We start from the raw sequence: 16,758 nt of genomic DNA on the forward strand, positions 1-16,758 counted from the left end.
CATTCCTCACATGTATAACAAAAAACATGTTAGACAGAGGGTGTTCGGGTGGCCAAAAGGGTCTGTTTGTGAACACCTGATATTTCGCATTCGCCAAATGGCCTTAATTTTTTCCATCACCTTGTATCACCAATTCATGCCATCATGTTAGGTTGTTTCCGTTTTTTACAAGCTTAATATTTTCTGAAGTTTTCTCGGTGAAAAAAGATTGATAAATGACCAAACGTGTTGCAACATGCAAATAGTGCCTGAATTCATTCAAATCAGACATGTATGCCTACCATGGGCATTCACTGGGTGTACAAAAAAAATCATGTTAGACACAGGGTGTTCGGATCTATTTGTGAACACCTCATTTTTCGACAACCGTCAAATGCACTATTTTTTCCCATCACCATGTATCACCATTTTATGACACCATGCCAATCAGTACTTTCATAGGACAAGTTTTTAAATTTTTTAATTATTTCGGTGAATAACGGCCTATATAATGGCCACACATGTTGCAACATGCCGACAGTGTCGTAACTTGTTTGAATCAGGAATGGATTCCGATTATGTCCACGTCAGGATACCGCAGAAAGTTAGGGTCATTTATGCATAGTGCAAAAAAACACCAGTTAAGCACAGGGTGCCGGACTAGCCTAGATGGTTGCATCCGTGAGCACGCAATTTTCTTAAATTCAATGCTTTTGTTATTTCAAATATAAAATTTCCATTATTAAGAATCAACATGAACAAATTTTATGTTCTAACCATTTATTTTTAATTTATCAATAATTTTGGAAATTCAAATTATTTATGAAAATGTTAATAACATTAAAAAAATTATTAAAATTGCTAACAAATTCCCAAAAGTTACTGAAAATAGTGACAAAAAAACTAACTAAACTCAAGAAAGGAAAAAATGAAATACTGAAAAAATAAAAATGGATAAAAAAATGCGGCGGCCATGGCCCAACACGCTGTTGGGGCCTGTTGGGCCGGCCAAGCATGCCACTTCTATAGGTACAAGAAGAGAAAAAATGGAAATCAGACACCATTGTAAGTTGTCCTGCTTGGTCAGTGCGTTCTGTATTAGAGTAAGATGTTATGAGCCCTTCTTGTGTTTAGGGGGATTGTACCGAAGCAGAAGTGTTTTCAAATGTGCCAAAAAAAACTGAAAAAGTTTCTGTTGCAGATGTTCGAGTCTTCTTCTTTTTGCGTCTTAATAAAAACAACAATTTCAGTTCATTGAAGAAAAACTCTGTATTTTGTCTTTCGGTTTTTCTGCAAGTCCGAAAATTGGCATTGTTTATAAAAACTACAAATATATTAACCATCTGAAGGGCCATTACCTTGGACAAAGTGCAGCGATTATATTAAGAAAGAAGATGGAGGAGTTTGATGTTGTTCATTTTTCAGTCATGAAAGAAGAGAGGAAAACGGGGCTTCGACCTGCGAGCACACTCCAACTAGCTCTCTCTTTGTTGGGGAGTTGATCATAGAATGTATTTCCTCTATTTCAAAATAGATGACTCAACTTTATGTACTAACGTCTACTTCTCCTTTTGGAACGGAGGGAGTAATAGCTAGGGTCTACTTCTCCTTCCTCGTTGGGCACTATTGTAATTGCTTTGTCCGTATGTTTTCAGTTTTTTCTTGGATTTTCTGGCTCAGCTACTCAGACTAGCCACAATGGGTAATAACATAGAGTAGTAATAATGCCCATGTTACTATTCTATGTTACTACCTCTATAATAAGGAGTAACATATGTGTGGTAACATGCAACACTTCATTTATTAAGCTATAGACTCATCTTGCCTTGATATGTGTGATGTTACACATACTATTAGTAACTAGCTATGTTAACACATGCCTCTCTTTCTTTATTTATTTTTTGTCACATCATCTATTTTATCTAGATATGTGTGATGTTACTACCTATGTTACTCCCACTATGGGTAGTCTCAAGCTCGAGCTCGAGCGTTGTGAACAGTTATGCTGGCCTTTTGCGGCCTCGTTTTATAAAAATGAGGTGGGGGAAACCCCTTTTATTCAAAAAAAAAGAGAAAAACTGGAGCGCATGACCCTATATACTCCCTCCGTCCGAAAATACTTGTCGGATGAATGGATGTATCTAGACGTATTTTAGTTCTGAATATATCCATTTTTAAGCATTTCTGTAACAAGTATTTTCGGACGGAGGGAGTACATATTAACAACAAATGCATGATCAAATCCTGAAGTGCAAACCAGCCATTCCACTCGATACTTTGCTACTACCTTTGTACCAGTGACGCAAGATCGCCAATCCCCCAAACAACCACGGGACGGGTGTTCATGCCCACCAGAAGGATGGGAGTTAAAAACCAGTCACCTATCAAGACAGGAAGAGAGGTCAGTCAAGGCGGCCCTAACGTGAGAAATTTTATTTTTTGTTTTTGGGAAAAGGGTTCTCCTAATTTCAAATAAATAGCAAAAAACTATCAATTGTGTGGCAACCCTCGGCGAAAACTGTCACAACTGAAAGACCTAACAAAATGCTACCAATTTTGCACTAATTCGTCGGAAATTATGACAACAGTAACAGAGACTTTCCTGTTAGAGCAAGTACAATAGCAGGCTTATAGCCCACTTAGATGGTAATTTTGCTTATGGAGGAGAGAGACATGAAAAGGTAAGGGGAGTGGTCTCTCATGCAAGAGCCTAGCTATAAGTGTGCTTCTAGACAGATGCAGTAAATGTAAAAAAAATGAGACCAACCCAAGAGCTAACCCTCGTTGGTTTTTGTTGGGTTTTTTTATAGGAGAAACTCCACAAGCACCGCGTGTTAGAGCCAAGACTCGAACTCAGGTGGGCTGGCAGCTACCCCAGCCGCCCAGCCAACGGGTCGACGCCTCGTCCTCCAGATGCACTAGATGTGAAGAAAGAGATAGATAGAAGATGAGAAAAGGTATTAATTTTATAGTCAATCTTATAACTAACACTATTGTATGAGTGACTATAAGTGATGGATATACACTCCCTCCGTTCTAAAATTTTTGTCTTAAATTTGTTTAAATACAGATGTATCAAATCATGTTTTAGTATTAGATACATCTTTATCTAGACAAATCTAAGACAAGAATTTTGGAACGGAGGAAGTAGATGATATGGCAACATCATATAGCCAGCAGTTGGTTGTATTATTAACCATGCTCTTAGTGACCAATTATGTTCAAACTAAGCACAATTATGATAACATTGGCTCACCCATCAGAGTTGATGTAGCACAAAAGCCAACTCCCGTAATTGAACTATTAAGTCGGCTGTTATGACAGAAAGGGCCCACGTGTCAATCGCTAAAAAAACTTTTTTTCCACAAATCCCTTCTTCTCCATTTCCGTTAAGTCGAGTGCAGCGTCTATGCCAAGCGGCGGCCGGCGGGCTTGCAGACGAAGGCAATCTCAAGGGTACGGAGAGCTGCAATTAAAAGAGGGGTCCTCGGGAGGCAAGGGGAGAAGAAACCATGGCGAATTGCTAGCGGACAAGGTAGCTGAGCTCGGCATCGAAGCTGGAGAAGAAAAGCTATATGGGGAGGAATGCGCAGTCCTCAATACTCACCTGGAAGCGGTGGCGGCTTCAGGAATTTGCAACCGGGTATTCATGTGTATTTATTTTGACAAAATCATTGTTGTTTTTTAAAAATTATCACTGTTTTGCCAAAATCAACACTGTTTTACAAAAATCATGGGTATTCACATGAAGAACCAAGAATACCCCTAGCACTGCCCCTAAATGGAAGTGGTATTAATTTATGACTAATTAGCATAGAACTGTAACCGTTTGTTAGGCCTTCCAAGTGGTAGGTTCTACTCCCTCCATCCGGAAATACTTGTCATAGAAATGGATGAAAATGGATGCATCTAGAACAAAAATACGTCTAGATACGTTCATCTCTCTTACGAGTATTTCTTTTCTTTTCTTTTTGACCTGCTCTCTGACAAGTATTTCCGGACAAAGGGGATATTCTTTTCTAGAACAGAATAGGAAGCCTAGGGTTAAAAAAAAAAGCGGTAGTTTTTGCCATTTACTCCCTGATTTCTGAAATCATCATTACATGGTCCGAACCACCTCGCACAGCAACCGACCGAGTTCAGAAAAACAAGACAGATAGCAGCCGCCAAACCGTAGCCAGCAAGCTCCTGCTAGCTCACCTCTTCTTCTGCACCCACAGGACGAACAAAACCAACAAAATAATCACCCTCTTCTCCATTGTGACTGCATTGTACCAACGTGAGTAGTAAAAACACTAGGCAGTGGGGGAATTCAGCAACACCACAACAAGACGAATGCGGAGGCTGCGATCATTCGGTTGACGCCGCAGACGAGTGAGCTTCGTCGAAGACCCAAAAACCTGACAGAAGAGCCTGATACACGATGGATGGCAACTGGAGAGTTTCCACCGGGTATTGCTACTGCATGCATCAACAGTCATGCCACGGTCCGTCAGACATGTCGCTTTTACTTTCTAACGGAAAACAGTCTTTGCGCAAACGTAGAAACTCCTGCTGACCCATTTCAAGTCTTCAACTGAATTCCCTGCAACACCCAAATAGTCAATTGGCTCTCATGCTCCGAGACCGAGACGTCTTCAAGGACTTCATAGCTTCCCTGAATAGTCCAAGGAGAAGTATCAGATATTTGCATTGCTATGTCTGGCACTTGTAATTTAGGCGCCATTGCAAGACAATATATATTGATAATGAATATGACATGCATGCCTCTTTCTAAATACTTTCAGTAAAATACTACTGAAGGGCAGATCATGGAGTTACTATACGTCAGGTTAGGTTGGTATATGGCAAGATGGCATTGGCATCGATGACAGTACAAAGTGGCATTCCGAAATCCTAACAAACACAAAATAGAACGGAGTTATAGTCAATATCTTCACAAGTTCTCCACAGTCCCATGACAAGGGCACATGCATGTACTTGCAGCATAGGCAAGTGTTCAACATATATTCTCGCAAAAAAAGAAGTGTTCAACATATAGCTAACACTGCTTGAGATGTGCTGAAACACGGCCAGCCAGCCGCCAATGCAAGGACATCGTCAAAGGCATTAGTGTAACCAAAGAGGCAGATGGGTTTACCGTAATGCATCCTCGATATCAGTGTCCACTGGGTCCAACTTGAGTCCATCCCAGAACCGTTCACTTGCGCCCTCATAGTCCTGATGATAAAAGACCAGGTGAACGATCATAAACTATTTGCAGCACCAGGAGAAAAAGGCAGCCATATCCTCTATGTAACCTTCAGTAGCATCAGAGCTTCACCCTGCCGGTGACAAGCTTTTGGCCAGTGAGGCCGCATTTTTCTGCATCTATTAGCATCTAGCAAAGCCTTTTTTCCATCACCCAGTTGAAGCCAACAAAGGCTCCTGTCTGAGAACAAGACTGCATCATCAGGATCAAGCACCATTGCCTACGTCACACAAGACAAATCGACAATTGAGCTTACTAAGTCTTTTTAACAAAAAATGAATTAGTTAACTGAATGTAAAAAACAGTTAGGAAGCTGTGAACACTCAAACAAGAAATCTGCACATAGCTGCAGATAAATTCATACTAAGCTACATAAAATACAAATTAGCAAGTCTACAAAAGCCAGCCTAACATACATTTACTAATTATATAGCACAATGTTGAAGTACACGTTCATTCTAGTCCTAACAAGAAATCTGCACATAGCTGCAGAGTAACTTTTCAACTAAGTACTCCCTCCGTCCCGAAAAACATGTCGCAGTGGCACTTTTACGAAAACCCCCTCAGCGAATTCCCGACACAACCCGCACTCCCTGGTCGTCTCCCTCGCTCGTCTCCCCTGCGCGCCGGAGGTCCCCTACTCGGTTCCCCCGCGCCGGAGGTCCCCTGCTCAGCTCCACCGCGCGTCGCCGAAGCTCCCCCGCCCCACGCCTCCACCGCGCTTCCCTCTCCTTGTTCCCTTATTCGTTCCCCATGGTGAATCACGGGAAGGAGAAGGCTCGATTTTTGTTTTCGATCTGCTCTCCGGCGGCGGCGGCCTTTCCCGAGCTTGGCGAGCCGGAGCTGGCCCTTCCCGTCGTCAACCACCTCCTCGTCGGCTGGCCATCGTAGACCACGAAGCCGGTACCCGCCAGTTCCTTCACCTCGCCGCCAACCTCGTCCATCTCGCTCCCCCGCGCACCTCCCTGGAGTCGGCAGAAGCTCTCCACTTTCCCCCGTCGGCAGCAGCAACCATCCCCGCCTTCGCCGCCCAGCAACCAGCACTGCCCGCGACGACAGAGCAAAGGTGAGGATCCAAACTGTCCCCAAGTTGTCCCCAAACTGTAATGTTTGACTGAAATTTGAGTAAAACTGAAAAATTTGAAGTTGCAGTTGCAGTTGCAGCAGTACGGGCCTGGAGATTTGGTGACTGTCTTGCTGTCCGGTGATGCAGCAGAACACTTGCAGTTGCTTAGGTGGCCTGGCCCTTTCAGTTGCAACTTGCAAAGTTCTGTATGTTCCTTTGGGTTGTTGGTTCTGAACATTTTGTGCAACTTGTATGTATCCCCTACTTCATCACCAATTCGTTTGACCACACCACTTGCTTGCTGATCTTCACAGGCATATGATGTGCACCCTTGGTCATCCGATCCCATGAACTGCTAACGAAACAACGCCCAACGTCGTGACTGTGGTCACGTTTTGCAACCAAGCAACCGCCCTCCTCCGTTCTCCTCCAGCAGCAGCAAAAGGTTTTTTCCTCTCCCTTGTTACTGAATTTAAGTTGGAGACAACATTTAAGTTATGAACCTTGTTACTAAATCATGTTCTGAATCACTTAAGTTCTGAACCATTGGAATTTCTGAATCATGAACTTTGTTAAGTTTTTAAAAAGATGATTACTAGTACATCCAGGACACATAGGCAACCCAAATCCGACATGTTAGTAAGATTTGTACTATCTCAAAATTCACTCAGTTGGCAAAGAAAGGCTGCTATGCACATAAAATTCAGTTTACTCCAAAATCAGTAAACTGAATTTATTTTTCAATTCATATACACCAGGCACTTAATTCAGTAAACTGATTCATTTAAAGTAAACTACCTTTTTTTTTACCTAACTACCTATTCTTAGATTCAGTCAGATAACTACCTATTCTTTTTTTACAATCAGTGCTCTCTTTATTTACAATCTGAACAAATTAAAGAAAGGAAAAGGAACTACAGCCAAGAAGGCATGCATGTAAGTATCTTGGATCTTGGCATTTACTCATGGACTATGCATCATTTTCTCTCAACTCAATTAATGAGAGTACGACATGGCAAACTTCTGAATAAATTTCCAAGACATCACAAGCGGGAACAGTTCTACAGCAGCACATCTACTGAATTTTGTGGAGTGTATGGTTTGTACTGAATTTTTTTCACTAATTTGCACTGGATTTCAGTTAAATCTTCAGTACATTTTCAGTTAAATCTTCAGTTAAATTTTGAGTTGAATATGCAGTACATTATGTGATGTTTGTCTGAAATTATTTCGTTCACACCAATTGTTTATCTCAGCATCTGTATTGGTTATGCTTGTGCTACTGAATTTGAAATTGAACAGAATTACCTTTGTTTCTTGCTTACTTGACACTGGCCACATTACTTAGATGTGCTAGAACCTAAAGATAGACACTGTTTTAGAAAGAAATGAAACAGGGCAACTAACCAAAAAGAAAGCAGAGTATCTTTAATCCATATATTAGTTGTTCTTCCATATTCACAGATTTGCGTCTGGCCGTGGCCTATGTGCACATGATAAATTAAGATTCTCACAGTGTCCGAAGCAGCAGTAGACACAATTGTGCAGTTACCCAATTGATAAATTAAGATAGAGTGTGAATTTCAATAAAATTGGCCATCAGTTCAGTATTTTGATGTCTAGGAGGAACTGGAGCAAACTCTGGTTGGCATATGAGATTTGAGCACGGCCGAAGCGAACAAACATCCCAGCAATCTTGTCTTATTTTGATTTGCTCCAAAATTAACAGTGAATTTGATTGAATTTACTCTGTATCTTCAGAGTGCAGAGGAGCAGCAGCAGCAGTAGCTCGGGCACGGGAGAAGCACGGGAGACAGCAGAGCTCCATCGGCGGGAGCTCGAGGAGAAGCAGCAACGGGAGCTCGAGGAGAAGCAGCAGCCGGAGCTCAAGGAGAAGCAGTCGCCGGAGCTTGAGGAGAAGCAGCAGCGGGAGATCGAGGACACGCGGGAGAGCAGTTTTGGGCGGCGGCGCAGATCTGGGCGATGGCAGAGCAGGTCTGGGCGGCGGCGGCGCAGATCTGGGAGACGGCAGAGCAGGTCTGGGCGGCGGCGGCGGCGACGCCCGTACGGAATCGCGGCTGGCCGGCGCCGGCCCCTGGCAATCGTGCGGGGCACAAGCGGAGGAAGATGTGGCGGAGGTGTCTATTTGTCACACTTTTCCAATTGCGAGGGTTGTTCTGCAACTTTGCCAATGAACTGGGGCCGCGACATGAATTTTGGGACGGAGGGAGTAACTTATATTAAACAGCTTGCTTTAACATCAGCCCACTCGTTCATTCCAGTCCTCCTTGTGTGTTTTCTTCCCGACTAACTACTGTCAGACCAAAAAAATGCAGTCTTTATTAATTGAGACAAAAAAACAAAGTGGGTCATCCCTGTGTTTTAGACAAGTGCAAGAAAGGCAACACAACTCCAAAACAATAATATAGTTGTCTGGCAAAAAAATGGTCAATACACAGAAATCATAATCACATCCTCAAATAAATTGCACCAGTCATCAAGGTGACACTATTTTTCCTGTCTATACCAGAGTGGAAGTACAAGAATATCGCAAAGTCCATATCCATTATCACAAAATGAGTGCTTTGCACCACAAAATTGAGAAGATACATGACCAAAGCAACAAAAAGAAATACACTGCATACTATCAGCTGAACCCGATTCTGAACAAAATCTGATTAAGTTATTATAGAAATAACAAAGCCAGCTGGAGTCTACGCTCTGGACCCTTTCAGTAGGAACCTTCCCATGACTCAAGGTTTTGATAAACGACACCAGCTCCATGTGGAGCTCCAGGTATTTTTGGCATATTGTTGTCCAAAAGTATTACTTCGGACTATGCATTCAACAATTAATGCGAAACCAGGATACGATCCTTTCGAAATCATATATGAAGTTGTGAACCTCAAATATTTTCAGACTGGAGCTATGCAGGTTCCAGGCCACTATAATGCATGCAACGTAAAATGAAATGCTGGAACGCTAAACACGGCAAGAAATATATGGTGCTTTAACATACCTTACTGTACAATTTTGCTGCGACAACATAATCCTTGTTCTTTAAAGAGTTGCTCCCTCGTGATATAAGCCCTGATGTCACGATTTCCCGTTTAAGCATAGGCCCCTGCTGAACCATACAGAACATCAATTAAATCAATTCTATGCAGGATGCATTCGATATATAAAATATGAACGAACTGCCTGAAATTTTGCTGTACATATAAGGGGGGAAAGGATTTGATTACATAAGCATATCTCTTCTCAAATTTCTATGACTGCACAAGCCTAATATTACGAGTACTCGTTATAATCTCTTAACATCCATGCTCAGTATTGCAAGTACAAATATTACCGGCAAAATTGTCATAAACTGGTACCATGTTTAGGTAACTATTAATGATATCAACATGGCACATATGCAGATGTCTTCCCCAGCCACAATACCTCAGCTACTTATGGGGAAGGCAGAATGTCATCTTTACAAACTAGGAACACGATGATGAGTTCCTACTGTATTTTACCTTAAGCACATTCTTAGAACAATTTTTGCAAGTAGTAGCGAAGAGATTAATCTCACATCAAAAGGAACATCACGGTTGGCATCAACGTCCTCCATTATGCAATTGAGAAAGTAATCTGAAACCACTTTTTCCGCGTGGAGAGTTGTATATGCTGCAGCTTCCTTGAGATTGGCACCAGCCTATCACAGACGAAAAAAAGGTACAGATCTCTATTACAGATGGCCTGGGTTTCATATTTTTGCACTTTCAGGAATGAATACGACCTTAATGGCACTGCCTATGAATGCTCAAGGTCAACTGGGTTGTTTTGGTTTGACTTGTTATCATCATGCTTATAGCGACCAAATTGATGGCACAAGTTTTTTCAGAAAAAAAATGGTTAAGAAAGTGTCCGGTACAAGGGGTCACAATCACAAATTGCAGCGTGCCAAAGCTGCAGCCAGTATGAAAAACAAATGCCAGAAAAGGAAGTAAGAAAAAACAAATTCAGTATGGAAAATAAACATAGAAAATGGGTACCCAACAAAATTCATGGACTTGACAAAGCTCAGATTATGTACAACACCTTAACTAGGAGCTTGATACATTTCATTGACTTGGCATCTGTAGCAACAATAAGAGGTGTCACGCCATTTACCATCTTGTTGTACTGGAGAAATATTAAGATGTCAACTCCAATGGTCAATACATAGAACAAACTGATGAAGCAAGCTTTCAGCAAAGAAAACTGATTCGGTACACCCACTGTAAAATCAGTTAGAATGTTATATTTGTCAAGATTATATTGGTAATCAGGCCCTAATGCCATTGAGCCCACATACATGCTCCTATGGTCCAAAGATAATGCCACGATTACCACCACATAGCATTTATTTATGATTTTTACATGGAATCTGCAAGCAGCATTGCATGGGTATACTGCCTTTCTGCTCATACGAATCTAATGTGAATTAAATTGCCACAATATTAATGGAGCATGCCATTCTAGTTTACAGATTCAGACTATTTTGTTTCAAGAAGGATTCAATCTTTTAATCATCACCGGCCAGTCATTAGGATCTCTAACCCCAACAAAAGCAATGCAGCCATCAAGAAGATAAGTTACTACAACGTGAATATGGAACCACAACCAGAAAAGGAATATGATGATGCATGACGCCGGCAGTGAGAATGATTTGGGAGGCAACGGCGCCCTCACACGGTCACACCCACAGCTTATTTGGGAAGATGGATGAGCCAACAGGGAAATGTTATATGAGGGAAAGACACGCAGAAGACTATGGATTTGAAAGGGAAGTGGATGAAGCACTTCAATGCTTATTACCAAGACACTATGATGAGATGTAGCATTACAACAACTACACAACTAGGGGCATGCAGAAGAGAAGAAAAATGTACTGATGATTTCAAGAGTTAACTATGTAGCACAAACACCATAGCAGCATCAAGCAACCATACACAATCAATTAAATAGAACATGACAAGCCGAGGGAAAAAAATTGCAAAACACAAATAATTAAAGTTGAAACATGTAGGGTAACTTGAGGCAGAAATGGTATGTACTTGAACTTACATCTGCATTGTGGTCCAGTAAAATCTTCATAGCACCATAATGCCCTTTACCAGCAGCAACATGAAGTGGTGTTCCACAAGCAGATACCGGCTCAACATAAGCTCCTTTTGCAAGCAAAAGCTCTACCATTTCACAATTGCCTGGAAGAAAACACAGAACTTGTTACAAAGAGGAGAGGTGTTTTCTGGCAATCTCTTCTAAAAAGAATCCATGAGCTTGTAAGGTAAGATGATAGGTATTTTTTTGTGACAATTTCTTTTGTTTCTGGTGTATCCTGGACCTGTGCTTGCCTTGATCATGTGCTACAAAAAAAAAACAATGCGGACTTGTTTCATTGTTTGGATTGGAAGGAATAAAAGCCAAAAAAATCATAGTTAAGTTAACTTTTAATAGGGGTATTTAGGGATGGGGCCTAATTCTCATCAAGGGGGATATTCAATAAGATAAGACCATGATCTACAGCATGGTTACTAGATTCATGGTTCATCAGGTTCACAGTTCACTACTTCCTACTTCCCAAAGTGCAGCATGGACCTCTCCAATTCAGTAACAGGAGATTGGTTCACAAACACAACAATTCTGGTTTTATGGATCTAGTTAGTATGCAAGGTATTTTTATCTCTATGTAAGAATGTAATATGAGAAACCAAATAAGCCAGTCTCGCGAGGAAAAGATCCCTGAAAGGGAACACACAAAGAGAAATAAGAGAGAATGAAAAAATAAAAGGACTAGATTAGGTAGCAGCATTGCACCAGAGCCTTCCCGTCCTGCACCTCTCTCTCTCCCTCTCCTACCTCTCCCTCTCTCTATCTATCTCTCAAATCGTGTATCCGATTGACGATCTGTGCTCAACTGCTCATTGTTGGCTTTGCTGTAATGATACCGTCGAAACTAGATCCCACGACATATGTTTCAGTAACTTTATTTAGTTACTAATTGCCAGGTTAGAGCCACTTGCTTGTCAGGTTATCGATTATAGCCACTTGGTAACCAGATTATTAAGCCAGTTATCAGATTGTTGTCACACCACACCCATGTAAGACTGGAATTATAGTGACATGTATTAGGTTATTTGACTTCCCAATTAGGTCACATTTTAGGATATTGCACATGCACAACAGCTAATGGACATTATATCCATGTTAAAGTGTTCAAAATATTAGTAATTATGCTACACAAAGAGCCCTGGTTTGATGCAATACATGCATGCAGATGGTAGAACTTTGGCTAATGGCTAAACATAAATATATCGATGACTTTGACTAGAAGTGTGTGCAAGATTATTATTTAGTACAGCTAAGAGTATATCAGGAAATACCACCAAACTTCTACTTGGAAACCTAATATGTCGTGCATTCTCAACCAGCCTAATAGTCTAAAACAACATGTACTTCCGAATAGAGAGACACATCACAAGAACTTAACCATCAGATTTGAAGATAAATTATTAGCACAAGAACAATATTAGTAAATTACTATATGAAACAAAGGCAAATAGCTCTGAATAAGATAACAGAAAACAATTTGCAATGCAGAGATGCAGAACAGAGATATGTGTTTATAGAGGTGGACCTAATTCAGCGGCATAATGTAACAGGGTAGACCCATCGTGATCAGCTTTGTCTTGATTAGCGCCATGATCAAGAAGATATTCGGCAGTACCCCCATTGTGGTATGTTGCAAACAACAGAGGTGTTCTACCTATAAAGCAGACAAACAGATAAAAATGAAATTATATCAACGCACTTCTCGGTGTAGCAAGAAATGTGATCTTTTTTGTATCAAAGTATGTCTTATCTCCAAAAGCATCTCACCACAGAAGTTTCCTAACACTGCTCTGTCTTCTCTGAGAGCATGGAATTTAGATATGGCTCCCCAAGACACACAAAGTAGACCCATCGAATTAGATACAATATGAAGCAGGATTTTCATAATGCTCGAGAGAGTATTGATTAAATGGAACTGACACATGAAAATTGGACATTAGACTACCCGAATAGAAGAATCAAATGCATCCTCAGAGCTGGAGTGCATACATATGTGCAATAATTAAACAACCAAATTACCCTAAAATAAAGATTTGCCCTCAAAGAGTAGCCTATTTAATTATTTATATGAGCGGTGCCTATGTAGGGTATTCACATTCAGTATCATAATTAAGCCCGGCTTATTTCTTCCCTTAAAAAGACAGATTTATTTCATATGAAGCTGCATGATCATGAGTTAGCACAACAGAATATGATAAATCATAATTTTATTTTGTGAGATAAATATTGCTGCTTATGATACATTGGTTCATACTGATGTAGATAATCTTAGGCTCTGTTTATGGTTGCTGGACTGTGTTGTGCTGAGCTTGGAGCCACGGCAAAAGCTGGTTCGAAAAGCTGGATTATCATAATGCACCTCTATGCCAAACCCAGAGAAAGCAAGAAAAACAGTCAGATATCATGAGACTCACAGATCAGCAACCCTTGTGAACAATAAATCCAGCATGTAAAATAGCACTTCATACAATTTGACAAAACCTACACTGAATGTGTGCGCAGGGTCCTAAACCAATAGATTGGGGTTCTGAAGATAGATGGACCTTCCTTGTCGACCAGATCCACATCTACCAGCAGCTCCTCGACGAGGTACCTGCACACCTCCAGACTCCCTTTACTGGCCGCGATGTGCAGCGCACTGAAACCTTCAAGCTGCCCGACATCTTCCACCCTCAATTCCTCAATCGCTTCCTTGGGGCGGCCCCTGCCATTGTCCAGTATTATCGTGACCAGCTCTGCACCGGATTGGGCCCCCCAAAATGTTAGCACTCGAACTCCAAAACTGGATCAGGGCCGGAATCTGGGACGGGGGCAGCGTACCCTTGAAGATGGAGAGCTCATCGTCGGAGGCCGCCTGGAAAATGTAGTTCAGCACCGTGCCACGGTCTGGTTCTGGGGCGGGAGGCGGCGGAGTTAGGATTTGGGCTGGGGTTAGGGTTAGGGATGGGCTGTGGGGAGAGGGGCTTACCGTCGAATTGATCATGGGAGCATGGCGACGCCATGGCGTCGGTAGAGGAGGACATGATAGGGTTTGGGGGGGTTGGGGAGAGGAGGGGAGGGAAGAAAGGGGGTGGAGTTTTGAATCGGGAAAGAGCAGCGAGGAAGATGAAACCAAAGCGGCGTACGCGCGAAGAAGGGAGACGTGTGGTGGACAGTGAAAATGGGAGCACAGAGCACTCTCGTTGTTTTTCGTTAAACTAGAACAATGCACGTGTGCTGCAAGGAAATATAAATATTTTAGTTTTTTCTTTTTGCGGATGAATATTTTAGTGCTTTACCTCATAATTTATCTATTCATGTTAATGTGATTGTGTAAATAAATGCTTATCAAATTCTTCATGTGATAACCAGGTAGCACATACTAGTACATTGAGGAGCTTGATGGAAAACTAATTACTAGCTAGTATATGTAAGACCATGGTGAAATGAAACATTACTGGGTATTGATTGGCCGTCCAACAATCTAAAAATGGGTCATAGCTAAATGAACAAGGCGACGAGGATGGTTGCCCAGGGTTGAGTTCAGTGGTTGTGGAGCTTATCGAGGATCAGTGCAAAGAAGAAAAACAAAGAGAAGTCCCATTGTTGCCTTTTTTATTTTCTCCATTTTCTTCCCAAACAGATTTGTGGGCTAAATACTGAAACCCTTTACTATGAAATACTCATCTTTCAAACAGGTCTGAGGGAGAAAAATATTTGTGTAATTCAGTTGGATCGCCATGCAAAGGAGAAAACAAAGAGAAGTTGCTTTATTTCAGGGAACCTTGATGTTGTTGTAAAGGTGTTAGCACAAGTTCAGAACCAACTTTTGCTAGCATAACAGGAGAGATGCAATTTTCATCTGGCCTAAAAAAGGCAGTTTGACAAACGTGCTATTGCAATACAGGGTTGTCTGTGAACATGCATAGTAAGCAAGAACCTTTTTTTAGGCAAGCAAGAACCTAGTAGTAGCAAAAACTGGAGCAACAACCTTCACCATCAGACGAACTGAATCCCATGTACTAGGTTGACCAAGGATCCATAGTGCAGGTTGGGTGAGTAATTTTTACTTACCAGGAGCAAGCCTTATTTAATACCATCGTATCTACTTTTTCAAACACTTTTGCCCTTGTTTTGGACTCTAACTTGCATGATTTGAATGGAACTAATCCGGACTGACGTTGTTTTCAGCAGAATTGTCATGGTGTTATTTTTGTGCAGAAATAAAAGTTCTCGGAATGACCTGAAACCCCACGGAGAATATTTTTTGAATTAATAAAAAATACTAGCAAAAGAATCAAGGCTAGGGGGCCCACACCCTGTCCACGAGGGTGGGGGGCATGCCTACCCCCCTAGGCGCGCCCCCTGCCTCGTGGGCCCCCTGGTGTTCCACCGACCTCAACTCTAACTCTATATATTCACGTTCGGGGAGAAAAAAATAAGAGAGAAGGATTCATCGCGGTTTACGATACGGAGCCGCCGTCAAGCCCTAATCTCTCTCGGGAGGGCTGATCTGGAGTCCATTCGGGGCTCCGAAGAGGGGAATCCGTCGTCGTCATCATCAACCATCCTCCATCACCAATTTCATGATGCGCATCGCCGTGCATGAGTAATTCCATCGTAGGCTTGCTGGACGGTGATGGGTTGGATGAGATTTACCATGTAATCGAGTTAGTTTTGTTAGGGTTTGATCCCTAGTATCCATTATGTTCTAAGATTGATGTTGCTATGACTTTGCTATGCTTAATGCTTGTCACTATGGCCCGAGTGTCATGATTTCAGATCTGAACCTATTATGTTTTCATGAATATATGTGAGTTCTTGATCCTATCTTGCAAGTTATAGTCACCTATTATGTGTTATGATCCGTTAACCCCGAAGTGACAATAATCGGGATACTTACCGGTGATGACCATAGTTTGAGGAGTTCATGTATTCACTAAGTGTTAATGCTTTGGTCTGGTACTCTATTAAAAGGAGACCTTAATATCCCTTAGTTTCCAATAGGACCCTGCTGCCACGGGAGGGTAGGACAAAAGATGCCATGCAAGTTCTTTTCCATAAGCACGTATGACTATATTCGGAATACATGCCTACACTACATTGATGAACTGGAGCTAGTTCTGTGTCACCCTATGTTATAACTATTGCATGAGGAATCGCATCCGACATAATTATCCATCATTGATCCAATGCCTACGAGATTTTCACATATTGCTCTTTGCTTAGTTACTTTACTGTTGCCAATGTTACAATTACTACAAAACTGCTACTGTTACTTTTGCCACTATTACCCTTACTTCCATATTACTTTGCTACTAAATACTTTGCTGCAGATATT

General features: G+C 41.6%; 1 protein-coding gene and 1 long non-coding RNA gene across 10 annotated transcripts; one reads left to right on the forward strand and one right to left on the reverse strand.

Annotated features, from left to right (window-relative positions):
* Positions 1–4,023: 4,023 nt before the first annotated feature.
* On the reverse strand, positions 4,024–14,585 carry LOC123135567 (poly [ADP-ribose] polymerase tankyrase-1). 9 transcript variants are annotated; one of them, XM_044554743.1, is made up of 12 exons: positions 14,407–14,585; positions 14,259–14,330; positions 13,924–14,173; positions 12,964–13,092; positions 11,391–11,530; positions 10,383–10,466; positions 9,874–9,996; positions 9,316–9,423; positions 5,280–5,450; positions 5,120–5,199; positions 4,806–4,875; positions 4,024–4,636 (listed from the first exon to the last, which is right to left on the reverse strand). In XM_044554743.1, the coding sequence occupies exons 3-11, from the start codon at positions 14,003–14,005 to the stop codon at positions 4,812–4,814; spliced, it is 981 nt and encodes a 326-aa protein (XP_044410678.1). In that variant the 5' UTR covers positions 14,006–14,173; positions 14,259–14,330; positions 14,407–14,585; the 3' UTR covers positions 4,024–4,636; positions 4,806–4,811. The 9 variants fall into 9 exon arrangements, with proteins under 9 accessions (XP_044410678.1, XP_044410668.1, XP_044410624.1 ...); XM_044554733.1 differs by having other exon boundaries at positions 13,206–14,173; XM_044554689.1 differs by having other exon boundaries at positions 9,316–9,420; positions 13,982–14,173; positions 14,407–14,579.
* Positions 6,434–8,421, forward strand: LOC123135601 (uncharacterized). The gene is made up of 3 exons (XR_006466096.1): positions 6,434–6,502; positions 6,611–6,741; positions 8,058–8,421. It is a non-coding gene; the product is annotated as an uncharacterized lncRNA (long non-coding RNA).
* Positions 14,586–16,758: the final 2,173 nt, after the last annotated feature.

The sequence above is a fragment of the Triticum aestivum genome, chromosome 1B, assembly GCF_018294505.1.
Source record: "Triticum aestivum cultivar Chinese Spring chromosome 1B, IWGSC CS RefSeq v2.1, whole genome shotgun sequence".
Taxonomy (NCBI): Eukaryota; Viridiplantae; Streptophyta; class Magnoliopsida; order Poales; family Poaceae; genus Triticum; species Triticum aestivum.

Excerpts from the sequence above, each read along its gene's own strand:
- LOC123135567 (XM_044554681.1), bottom strand. The coding sequence starts at position 14,461 with ATGTCCTCCTCTACCGACGCCATGGCGTCGCCATGCTCCCATGATCAA. Across the intron at positions 14,331-14,406 it reads CTCCCATGATCAATTCGACG|AACCAGACCGTGGCACGGTG; the intron begins GTAAGCCCCTCT and ends CTCCCGCCCCAG. Across the intron at positions 13,093-13,981 it reads GGATCTGGTCGACAAGGAAG|GTAGAACACCTCTGTTGTTT; the intron begins GTCCATCTATCT and ends TCTGCTTTATAG.